Source organism: Limulus polyphemus, unplaced genomic scaffold (assembly GCF_000517525.1).
Source record: "Limulus polyphemus unplaced genomic scaffold, Limulus_polyphemus-2.1.2 Scaffold4234, whole genome shotgun sequence".
In the NCBI taxonomy this organism is placed as follows: domain Eukaryota; kingdom Metazoa; phylum Arthropoda; class Merostomata; order Xiphosura; family Limulidae; genus Limulus; species Limulus polyphemus.
The window spans coordinates 26597-37730 of NW_013669844.1; the positions used below are offsets into that span (position 1 = coordinate 26597).

Here is an 11134-nt window from a genome sequence, read left to right on the forward strand (position 1 = left end):
ATACTCAACCTGAGGAAAAATAACTCATCTGGTCTGGAATTATGACCACCCATCTGCAGTCCACAATCAAGTGGCATTGTAAATTCTTCTTGTCCCAGAATTATGGGAGGATGTGGAACAAACTGAGTTCAACCAAGGGCCCAGGATGGGCATTTGGAATTATGAGGAGGCAATGGACCCTCTTCCATGAACAATGTATTGAACCAATATTGATCAAAAAGAAACCAGATAGCCAAGTATCAAATCTGAACTATTATTATGAGTAGACTCTCATGTAAGCTGGTGCCTCTCCTACCCAGGGACTCGGGTAAGAGGGCCTCCAACTTCACCCTCTTCTCCAAGAGTGGATGAAACTCACCCTAACACTCTGGATGAAAAGCCTCTGTCCACCATCCCAGTGACTGGAAACCAGGTGTGGTAAGGACTCCCTAACTCCACAAGCAGAATCTGGGGGGTAATGCATGTTGAGTTATCCTGAAAAACATTGCTCTGGAAACAGTGCAATAGGTGAACCAAATTTCCTAAATTTTTAAAAGCAAACCGATTCAAATTTATTCAATCCAATGATTGGCAGGATCCACATATGCTTTACTCATGATAGTCTATGAGTAGCAGACCAGCATAGTACAGTAATACCACCCAGTCAGCCTTAAGGTGGTCTTATGGAACACTTCATTTCTACAGAGCCTGTTGCAACCTAGTAAAAGTAGAATTAGTTTGATAAAAGTACACCTGCCTGGGCAACACTAGCCATGGAGTGGAATCCCATGAAAATGAGGTAAGGGACCCTGAAAGGTAAAGAAGATACAATTGCAGCAATGAAAATACTCACCCCTCTGTATAATCTAGAGGAAGTGGTTGAGATAGCTACAGGGAGTAGTCAAAAACCCTCAGATGAAGATACTGCAACATCATGCAAGTAATGTGAGATAAAAGTACTGGGGGAGGTCCACATACCAGCCTGCACAATGTCCTCCAGCAGGTACTTCAAGTGGGCCACTAAGGACATGGAAATGTGACAAATTTGATTAGACTTGACTCGCAGAAGCCTCCTCGCCTTCAAAGAGAGGACAGAATAAGCAATACTTGTTAATTTCATACCCACCTTGTCAATCTAACCACAGATAAATTCTGGGAAACTGAATGATCCTAATGAATAAAATGTCATTGTCTAGCATCTCTAAAGGCATTAGTACAGGCAAAAAACCTTCAATACCCTCACTGGACATAATAAATTTTCAAAATCTGATATGTCATAGATGTGAGAAATAGTGATCAGATGAATTGGTGAAAAGGATTTATCTCCTTCCCTGGCTGCCAGTGTCTTAGGAAAGAAGAATCGGTCTGAGGATGTAGGTAGAGTGATAAATCATCCTGTACAAAATCAGCACAAACCACTCAAACTTACAATGTCTCTAGGTCAATAGCAATGAAAACATACCTTTAGGGAAAGGTGATACATGGCACGTAAGGCTAAGGTCACAAATAGGTGTTGAAAAAAGGGTATGCAATGCTATCTAAATACACAAATTAGGTATCTGGAATGGTTATTTGGGACCAAGGACCCAAAATGACTTGCATAGGGGAAAGAGTACTAGGAAAATTTTTATCTCTAGTATAGAAGATAAGGCCATGTTATATAGGTCAACTGTGGAAGATGCAAAACCCTCTCCAAAGAGCCAGGTAAAAAAATGAGTTATGGTTGGTACTTCTGATCAAAGAGGGTTCAACCTCCTCTCAATACACAATTGCCAATATGCGTGTCCTTTCCATTGATAAAATTTTATTGCAGGACTAAACAAAGACTGAGACAGATACATGGCAACCTTAGAAATTAAACCCTGATGCTTCATGAAGGACTGCATAATCTTCATGCTTGAATCTGGAGCTTATTGATAGCTGGGTGTACCATGTCAGATCATGGATGCCTCCACTGAGATGGCCAAAGAGGAAGTAGAAAAAGTGGACACTCCTGAAGGTACTGCAGAAGCAGAAACCAGGGTGTAGCTACCAATATGGTGCTATCAACAGGACCCAAAAATGGGTTGGAAAAAATCATAGTTAGTACCTTGGATAACATATGAATTGGAGGGAAGACCTAGATTTGTAATTCCATCTCGTCCTCATGGAAAGCATCAATTGCCAAAGCCCAAGAGTGAGGTAGTGGAGACAAGAAAAATCAATCAAACTCTAATAACCTTAGAAATAAGTTCCAAAATCTAAGGATCTACGGGAGACAGAAACCCTACAGGTTGGATGGATAATGGTGGTGAAGATGTGAACTGAATGACTAATTCTGTCTAAAGAACCTGTAGTGCTTATGGATCCATGGTTAAGGTTTACCACACATCCAGAAATTCTCAGATCTGAGCCCCCACAGACCCTGAAGGTATACAATAGTCACTGATGCTAATGGCGGCATTTTAACTGAGCAATAGAACCCTTGGATATGAACAGAATCTGAGTACCAATTTACTAAGGAACTGATGTTGGGGGTTGGGACCCTTGAATAGGGGTAGAACTATGACCTCCTGTAGGAGCCAATGAAAGTTGAGATGCCAACAACAACAAGGACAATCAAATCAATATGCATGCTAACAATGGTTCCAGCTCATCATCAATGGACTTGGTGATCCTGAGAGCCTTTCAACAAAGTTTACGGGGATAATAAATAATTTCGTACCATCTATACAGGGTAAGACAAATCCTAGAAAGTTGTTTGTTTTAGGAAAACAACACATTGGACTATCTACTGTATCCATTGCAGGGAATCGAATGTTCCGTAAACTTACTGCTGTCCCACCAAAGGACATTGATCTATCAGGTTAAGTGCAAACACTGCTCTATAACCCCAATTTTTCAGGAGCAGATGTATTCTTTGAGAGTCAGAATATTCATCCACCCGGTGATGGTAGGCTGAATCGCGTAGTTCCCACAACTGTGGCGGACAAGGCATAGCTGTCCCTTCATGTAACTGAGCAGTAAACCTCCCTGCATGAACCACAATGTCAGTGGATGGAGGTAAAACTAAGTATTCACTCCCAGACTTTTCAGCCATAAAGTACGGTGCAGGCTCAAAAGCAGCTGGGGAAAGACCCAAAACATCATACACTCAATGGACCAACTGAAGAAAATTTGCCTGAGGCAGGTTATTTCAAAGTGGCCTCCTGAGAAACCAACAGAATAAAAAAAGGTGCAGGAAAAAGTTAATAGCAATTATCTCCAGAATGACCACCCTCAATTGCAGCCTCAGAACCCCCCAGAGGAACACCACCAAACTGAAAAATATGTCTCCATCTCACAATGAATAATATCACTGACAGTCTCAATAAAACAATAAAATTTAATTATAATTAGATGTATAATGTTATAAACTTAGAGCTACATAAGATAAACAAATGTAGTTTCATGTTAGAATTTGAAGTCATTCTAGAAAAAAAATAGGTTAACTTAGGTTTATTTCGATTTTTTTTTTGGTGGTTACGAGGTCAGTCAAATTGACCAATCCCGTTTTGAGACGGGGTAGTGAAAATAACAGACAAACTATAAAGTTGTACAGAAAAAATTTTGAAATGCATTTAGGTTTTAGGAATTACATAAAGAAAATTTGAGATTTTTGAGATGAGGAAAAGTATTTTTAATTTCAAAATGAAAATTAATTTGCACACGGACTATTCAAAACAAATACTCAATAAATCCATGGACAAATCTGTATGTAATTAAAAATACTTCACTAAGAAATACAAGTTCTTGTATGTGAAAGACTGGTAATATTAACTGAAAGACTACCAAATTTCGTGAAGATATAGCCACTATATTGAGAGTTATAAGTATTAAATCTTTAGACTATTAAATGAATACAAAAAAGTCATGTGGTAAGTCATATTGAGCCCGTATTGAAAGTGTTAAATAAACAAATATATAGTGCAGTATTAACATTACTATAAAAAGTAGGGTTAAGTGTCATCAACAGTTGATAGCAAAGAAGAAGATACAGTTAAGTACTTTTTCTTGTTTTTCATGTGAATTCTTTATCTCTTATTATAAAAGTAAATAAAATGTAAAAAAAGGAAACTTTTATGTTAGTTAAGGTTAGATTAGGTGAAAAAAATAACAATAATGTAAAAACGTTTATGAGGTATACTTGCATGTAGCTCATTCATAATGAATTTGACAGCATAACGTGAGCTTCATGTTCGCTGAGTGATTTACAACTTATAATGGTGCAAATAATAATTATACAGGGTTCAAAGAGCAATAAAATATAAAATTTAAGTATAAATAGATGTATACTGTTATGAGTTTAAATTATTTAGGACAAACAAATGTAATTTCATATTACAATTTGAAGTCATTCTAGAAAGAAAAAGAGGTAATTTAAATTCATTTCAATATTTGTTTTAGTGGTTACGAGGTCAGTTAAATTTACCAACCTTGTATAAAGTTAGGGTAGAGAAAATAGCAGATAAAATATAAAGTTTTATTGAATAAAAATGTTTTAAATTTATTTAGGAGGTTTTAGAGATTATACATATGAAATTTGAGATTTTGAGATGAAGAAAAGTATTTTTAGTCTTAACATGAAAATCACTTAGTACTCAGACTAGTATAAAGAATACTATCTATATTCACAAACAAAACTTTAGTAAAAAATACTTCATTCAAAAATCTGATTCTTTGTGTACAAATGACTTATAATGTTTACTAAAAGTCTACCAAATTTTATGAAGATACACTAAGTGTATTAAAAGTTACAATATGTAAACTATAATGAGTACAGAAGTGTTTATGACTGAACCTGTGTTGAGAGAATTAAGGAGTAATAAATGATGTTTATACATTAAGACCAAGGAGTTATGTGTTAAGGAGGAATAAACCATATCTAAACAGTAACTTCTACGTGTTACCTTATAAGACAGGAAGGACGAGGCATAAAACAGAAGGAGTGAAGTTAAAACCAAAGAAAATGTCAGGTGCTGAAATAACTAACTGGGAAAAGAAACCACTAGTAGAGGGTTACATAAGACAAATGGAAAAGTTGAAAGATATTAATTAGGTTGAGAAGTACTGGGTGTCAGACCCTAAAAAATGGCACTGGAACTGAATGGAAGGGATGAATGCAGAGGAAACTGCCACATGATGCAAGATGGATGTCACATCTTCCACAGATAAAGAACTTCAGCAAGTGAATTTTAGGTGGGAGTTATTAAAAGGTTGGTGGCATGCATGTTTCTCAAGCAGATAAATGACTTCAATAGGAAATCAGCTTTCTGTGTAAGGAGGTGAATGATCATATTTGAACTTTCATTATACAAAATAAATATTAGAGGTATACAACATTTTCTAAATAACCTAGAAATCTAACCAAAAAGTTGAACACTGATGACTTTTTCTTACAGATTCTCCTGTTTTAGCAGCCACAAGATGAGAAGACATTCCATTTAATTGAGCAAACTTGATATGTTTGTCTGGTCTTACAGCCCGAAGATGTTCTAAATCACCTGTTGTAAATGAAAGAAAAATTAGTGACTCTACAGATTGAAAGGTAATTCCAGAAATAAAAAATGTTACAGTGTAACATTAATTAATAGCACAAAAACAAGATCATTTTCTAGTATGTTTTTTTTTTCAAATTAATGATGAAAACATTTAATATAAATTAAGTTTAAATAATACTGCATGATAAGATAAATGATGATAAATGAGCCAAGATTTGAAATATAGACTTGGTCATTTTGACTTACCTTGCAACCAACATGTAATCATGAAAGTATACATACTATAAATGTTAATGTAACAAGTGTATTTTTTGTTTTGTTTATTGTTAAGCACAAGGCTATACAATGGGCTATCAGTGATCTGCCCACCACAGGTATAAAAACCTAATTTTTATCGTTAAAAGTCCTCAGACTTACAACTGACCCATTAGGGCATACTAGTGCATCTTCAAGAAATTTGGCAAATTTTTAGAAAACAAACAAGTCCTTTGACACATAAAATCAGATTTAACAATTTTCAATAAAGATCTGTCTGTGCATTTATGGAGTCAGAGTCTGACTCAGACTCTGATTAGTCTGAATGCAAGGTGATTTTCATGTTAAGGTGAAAATTATTATTTTTTCATCTTATAATTTTTTATTTGCATATCCTCTAACACCTAAATGAATATTAAACGTTTTTGCAGCAAAACTTTATATTTTATCTGTCACTTTCTCTACCCTTACACTATATAAATTCAGTCAATCTGACCAACCATATAACCAGTATGAAATAAATCTAAATTATACCCCCTTTATTTCTAGAATTACTGCAGATACTTATGGAAAATTACAACAGTTTATTTTAAACAGCTTAAAGTTCATAACAGTTTACACGTGTTTATATTTAATTTTATTGTTTTATTCCTGTTTGAATCACATCTAAAATTAAATCACGTATGTCAAGTTGTACCTCACATGGTAAACGCATAGCACAATTTACTGTATTGTATTATATAATGCATGAGTTATTCATGAGGATATCTCATGGATAAACTTTTTTATTATTATTTTTTCATTATCTAACCTAATAATATCCTACTTTTTACATTTTAGTTACTATTAAGACAATACATGTGAAATATAAATAAAATACAAGAAATTTAGGACATACTTCTGGCCTCTGGATTTTTGCTGTCATCCCTCTGATGAAACTTGACCTCACTTTTTCTTTAATGAGTGTACAATTACAACAAATAATTTTTATCTGATTCAAATATTCATTTAAAAACACAAAATAATCTCCTATAACTATTGCAGTTTAACTGGCTTTATACCTAATGCATAAGTGTCTTAGAAAAATTCCCTAAATTGGTCAATCTGAACTCAGTGCTATCAAATTTGAAACTGAAGACAAAATAAATTGAAATCTAGAAGTGTATGCCATTAAGAAAATTAAAACTATGTCATTCCATTAGTTATAAATGATGTAATAGCAAAGAGAGGATGTGACGGGAGGGAATGGCAAGTGGTTTTGTTTTTCTGGTTTATATTTCTTTAAACAAAGAAGATTGGAGGCTAAAATATTAAACTATGCCTTAGTAATATCTATACAATAATGAGTAATTTACATTAAACTCAGAACATCATGTAAGGGTGATAAAAGAATAGAAAACAGACAAGTCAGAGCAAACAAATGCCACAAGCACAAGTGGAGATGAAGAATTTATTTAAATATTTCGTTTTGAAATTATAAATTAGATTTATTAACTATGTTTTGACACCATGTTTGGTTGTATGCACTGATAACAAAGTACTTTAATTAATTTTTAAATGCAACTTTGTAAAAGTTTGTTATGTGCACTCTTACCTAGCTGTAGTGAAAGGGTTAATAAAAAAATCAAAGTCACAGAAGCACAATTGGAAATTGTTTTGATATAACTCTTAAAAAGATATAAAAATATTTGAAAACAGTGAATTTGCTATTATCTTTATGTATCTAAGTTCTCCGCTAAGTATTATTAATATTTTGAAATCTGTCAAATATTTTGTAAAAATTTTCCTCTCTCTTTCTTAATCGAAAATATTTTGACTGTTTTCTTTCCCTTTCATTTATTTTTGTTTTATGAAAATGCATGTTGTTCTCTTATATGATGAATTTTACAAGAGATATATGTATACATATAATTATTATAGAGTGGGGAAGTTTTTCACACATTAAGTACTCATGAATACTTTGAACTTCATTATACTGAATGAAACACCCATTAAAACCGCTACATGAACTTTCAAAATTTTACTACGGTAAAACACACAAATATATATAAACAAATCTGAATATATTTTACTACTTTTATTCTGAAAAATTTACCAATATACATCATATAAAGTTGAAAGGTCAAACTTACAGAAGATTTAGAAATGTTATTTTAGCATATGCTTTTGAGAACATTCATGCTATTTAGAAAAACTAAATATCTATAAACATGTACGAAGTAAGCCATAGTTATATGTGCATGTATGAATCCATCAGTTCTAAAATTGTATTAACCTCTAAAAATGTTTTGTTTTCTCTAAAGTATAAATCTTTGGAATACATACAATGAGAAACTTAAAAAGACTTTTGAGGTAGTAGATATTTTGTACAATCATAAAATATATTTCTCTACAACAGGATTCAAAAAATAATTTTCCACTTTTTGTATCCATAAATATCAATGATTTCTTTACGTAAAATTTACTTTAAATTTTTAATATCTAAACTAATTTACATTTGGAATATACCTAATTGAATATAGGCTACAAATCAAACCGAGTTTTCTAAGATACAAATCTATGTTATGACATTATCGAGTCTAAAAGAGAGATATTGGCTATAGGTGCACTATGACTCCCACACTGCACTCCTCCCATGTTGTTTTTTTTCTTTTAAACAATAAATAATTTTTAATAATTTTCAATAAAGACAGCAATGGTATGGGGGAAATTGCATCCACTCTCCAACAACTACTATCAGTGCTTGTTAACACAAAGGAAAAAAACTGAGACTCTGAATGTCAAACATGCATCTGTGAATAGATTTCAAGGGTTTCTCTTGTTAACTTTTTACAATTCAAGTACAGTCCTCTATATACAGTAGTTGCAGTGTAACTAATTAAAATAACATTACCAGTAATATATTTACATTTTTATCACCACCCCTTATCTTTCCATCAGTTCCCCTTTTACCCCTTTTGTTCCAAAATGCATGCCTAAAGGTTGATTCTCATAAATCCTTTCTATGAGCAAGGCATTGTTGTCACCCTTGTTTCTTGTGTTGCCACTATATATGTCATAAGCAATAAGATTTCACACATGGACAAAAAAACAAACATATAAAATGAAACACTTCATTGCGTTCATGTCAAAATCTCCATCAAAACAGGAAGAGCACTAAATATCTTTGTTAAAAACCCTCATGTTACTGAAGGCCAAAAAAAAAAACACTGACAAATTCATATATAAAAAGTGGTTTTAACTCAAAGAAAGACACACTAAGAAACCAAAATTATTTAAACCCTAAAATTATTTCATTCAATACTAAAAAACACACCAAGAACAGTGTTATTTATTTTCATAATAACTTGTTGAATAACCACTGTACCATCTCACAGTGATAAGGATTTTGTTAGTACTTTTAAGGTACAAAATCAATGCACTACCCACTATTATAAAATAAGACTTGAATTTACTTCATAAAGTGAGACAGGATCAATGCCAATAGCAACTAACAGAGTTAACAAAGGATTTTCAACTTGTAATGGCATATTTTATTAAGAGTAGATACCCATATGGATTTTGATCTTTAAGATCATTTTCAAGACCCATGGTGATGATTGAGTGGTCTCTAATTTACACACAGTACTGTATATGTATGTGTGTATAGAAGTGTATTATAAAAAAAAATATTTTTTGTTAACTGTCACATCAAATGGATATAAAATATAATAAAAAAAAAAGAGTACAACACCCACACAGAATTGGTAAATAAAACCAACACACTTGCACAAATGTCTGTGAAAATAAGACCCACACAGTTCCAGAGATACACAATTCATTAGATCTAAATTTTTTTTGAAAGTTTTTCACTTATAATATAAAATATGAAATTACATTAGGAAAAGGTGCAACAGCTCCAGTCCATTACATCTCTAGAAATTAGCATTTTAGCCCAGACCAAATTTATGTATCATAACAAAATTAAGTTAAAATATCAAGGTCAAATATAGTGATATGTATTAGATATACAGAAAATTTTAATTTACCCCTAATTTCTATAACGTGGAAAAGCAATTATTCAATAATCTGTTAGAATACCATAATTTTTTAATATAATACACATTATATTTCATAAAAATGTATCTAGAAGTTATGGTAACAAATCTAAATGTTTTTGTTGTGAATTATATACTTACTAGAAATGTTGTGTTTTGACGGTATGTCTTATTAATTCTCTCCATTTCTAAGGCATAAATAAGAATTGTCTCCTGTTTTCATTCATTTTCAGTATCTTTAAACATGATTTTTGAAATAAAATGATCAAGAAGCTTAGTTAAAATACTTAATTAAAAATATTAATTTTTTGTCTGCAAGACTTGTGATGCTTACTAAAAGCTTGGAAAATTTTGTGAAGATACAGAAAAACATTAAAAGTTATAGCATGGTAATTATGAAGGTCAATTTGCAATCATGTTATCGGTTGAATAGACCAATCTTGTAACGAGAGAGATATGAGAATTTCTGTCATGAGTTGTTAGGTGTTTTTATATCGACATTGTGAAATTATAATGGCCCCAATTTCTTTAATCAAGCACTGAATCAAATGTCAGTACTTGAACCATAAACAGGCAATGCAGCTTTGTTGTGACAAGCTTTGATTTCATAGTGTATTTTTAAAGCAATCTTATAAAAACAAAACCACTGTCTTTAAGTATGCACAGGGAGGAAATGTTTCTAGGAGCATAATATGTATAGTGATAAGGCAAATTTGACTCTTTATTCATGAATATTAGAGTGCATATTATGTTTGGGAGCATATCATATTCAGAAAATTACTGTAAGTATCCAGATGTATAAATGTGTTACTTTACACAACTGCACCAGATTTATAGTTACCAAATATATGCAACTTAAATGAGTAGAGCTAAGAGAAAGTTACCCATGATAAATATCTGGATTTAAAAGATGTAAAATACATCATGTGATAGATATAGAAATGCACAAGCTGTATATACAACAGTTAATGTAACAATATTTTACATATCTCAATAAGTTTTGTAACAGGATTATCTGTTTCCTTAATATGAATTTCCCAAAGATATTTATTGCTTTTTGCTTTGATCTTCAGTTTTGAATTTCAACAACAAAAACTTACATTTGTTTGCCACAAGGGCAAGATGAGGTAATCCTCCTTCACTTCCACAAACCTGATGCACAGTTCCAAGCCAGTCATTTAGATTCTCAAAACTGCTGTAATTGGTGATGTCATAGACCAGCAACACTGCCTGAACAATGGAAACAATTATTTTATTCTCTTTACAACATATATACACCTGGAAAAAAGTTAAGCCCCCCCGTGTTTTTTTCAAGTGATTCAGATTCGACGTTCTTGTGACTGA

At 32.4% G+C, this 11134-nt stretch overlaps 1 protein-coding gene across 1 annotated transcript in view; it reads right to left on the reverse strand.

Annotated features, from left to right (window-relative positions):
* Window positions 1–11134, reverse strand: part of LOC106470818 (ras-related protein Rab-28-like) — an 81325-nt gene that overhangs the window by 15314 nt on the left and 54877 nt on the right. The window contains exons 4-5 of the mRNA XM_013931389.2: window positions 10891–11020; window positions 5398–5501 (exon numbers count right to left, since the gene is read on the reverse strand). Of these exons, the coding sequence (XP_013786843.1) occupies window positions 5398–5501; window positions 10891–11020 (234 nt within the window). The remainder of the gene's footprint in view (window positions 1–5397; window positions 5502–10890; window positions 11021–11134) is intronic.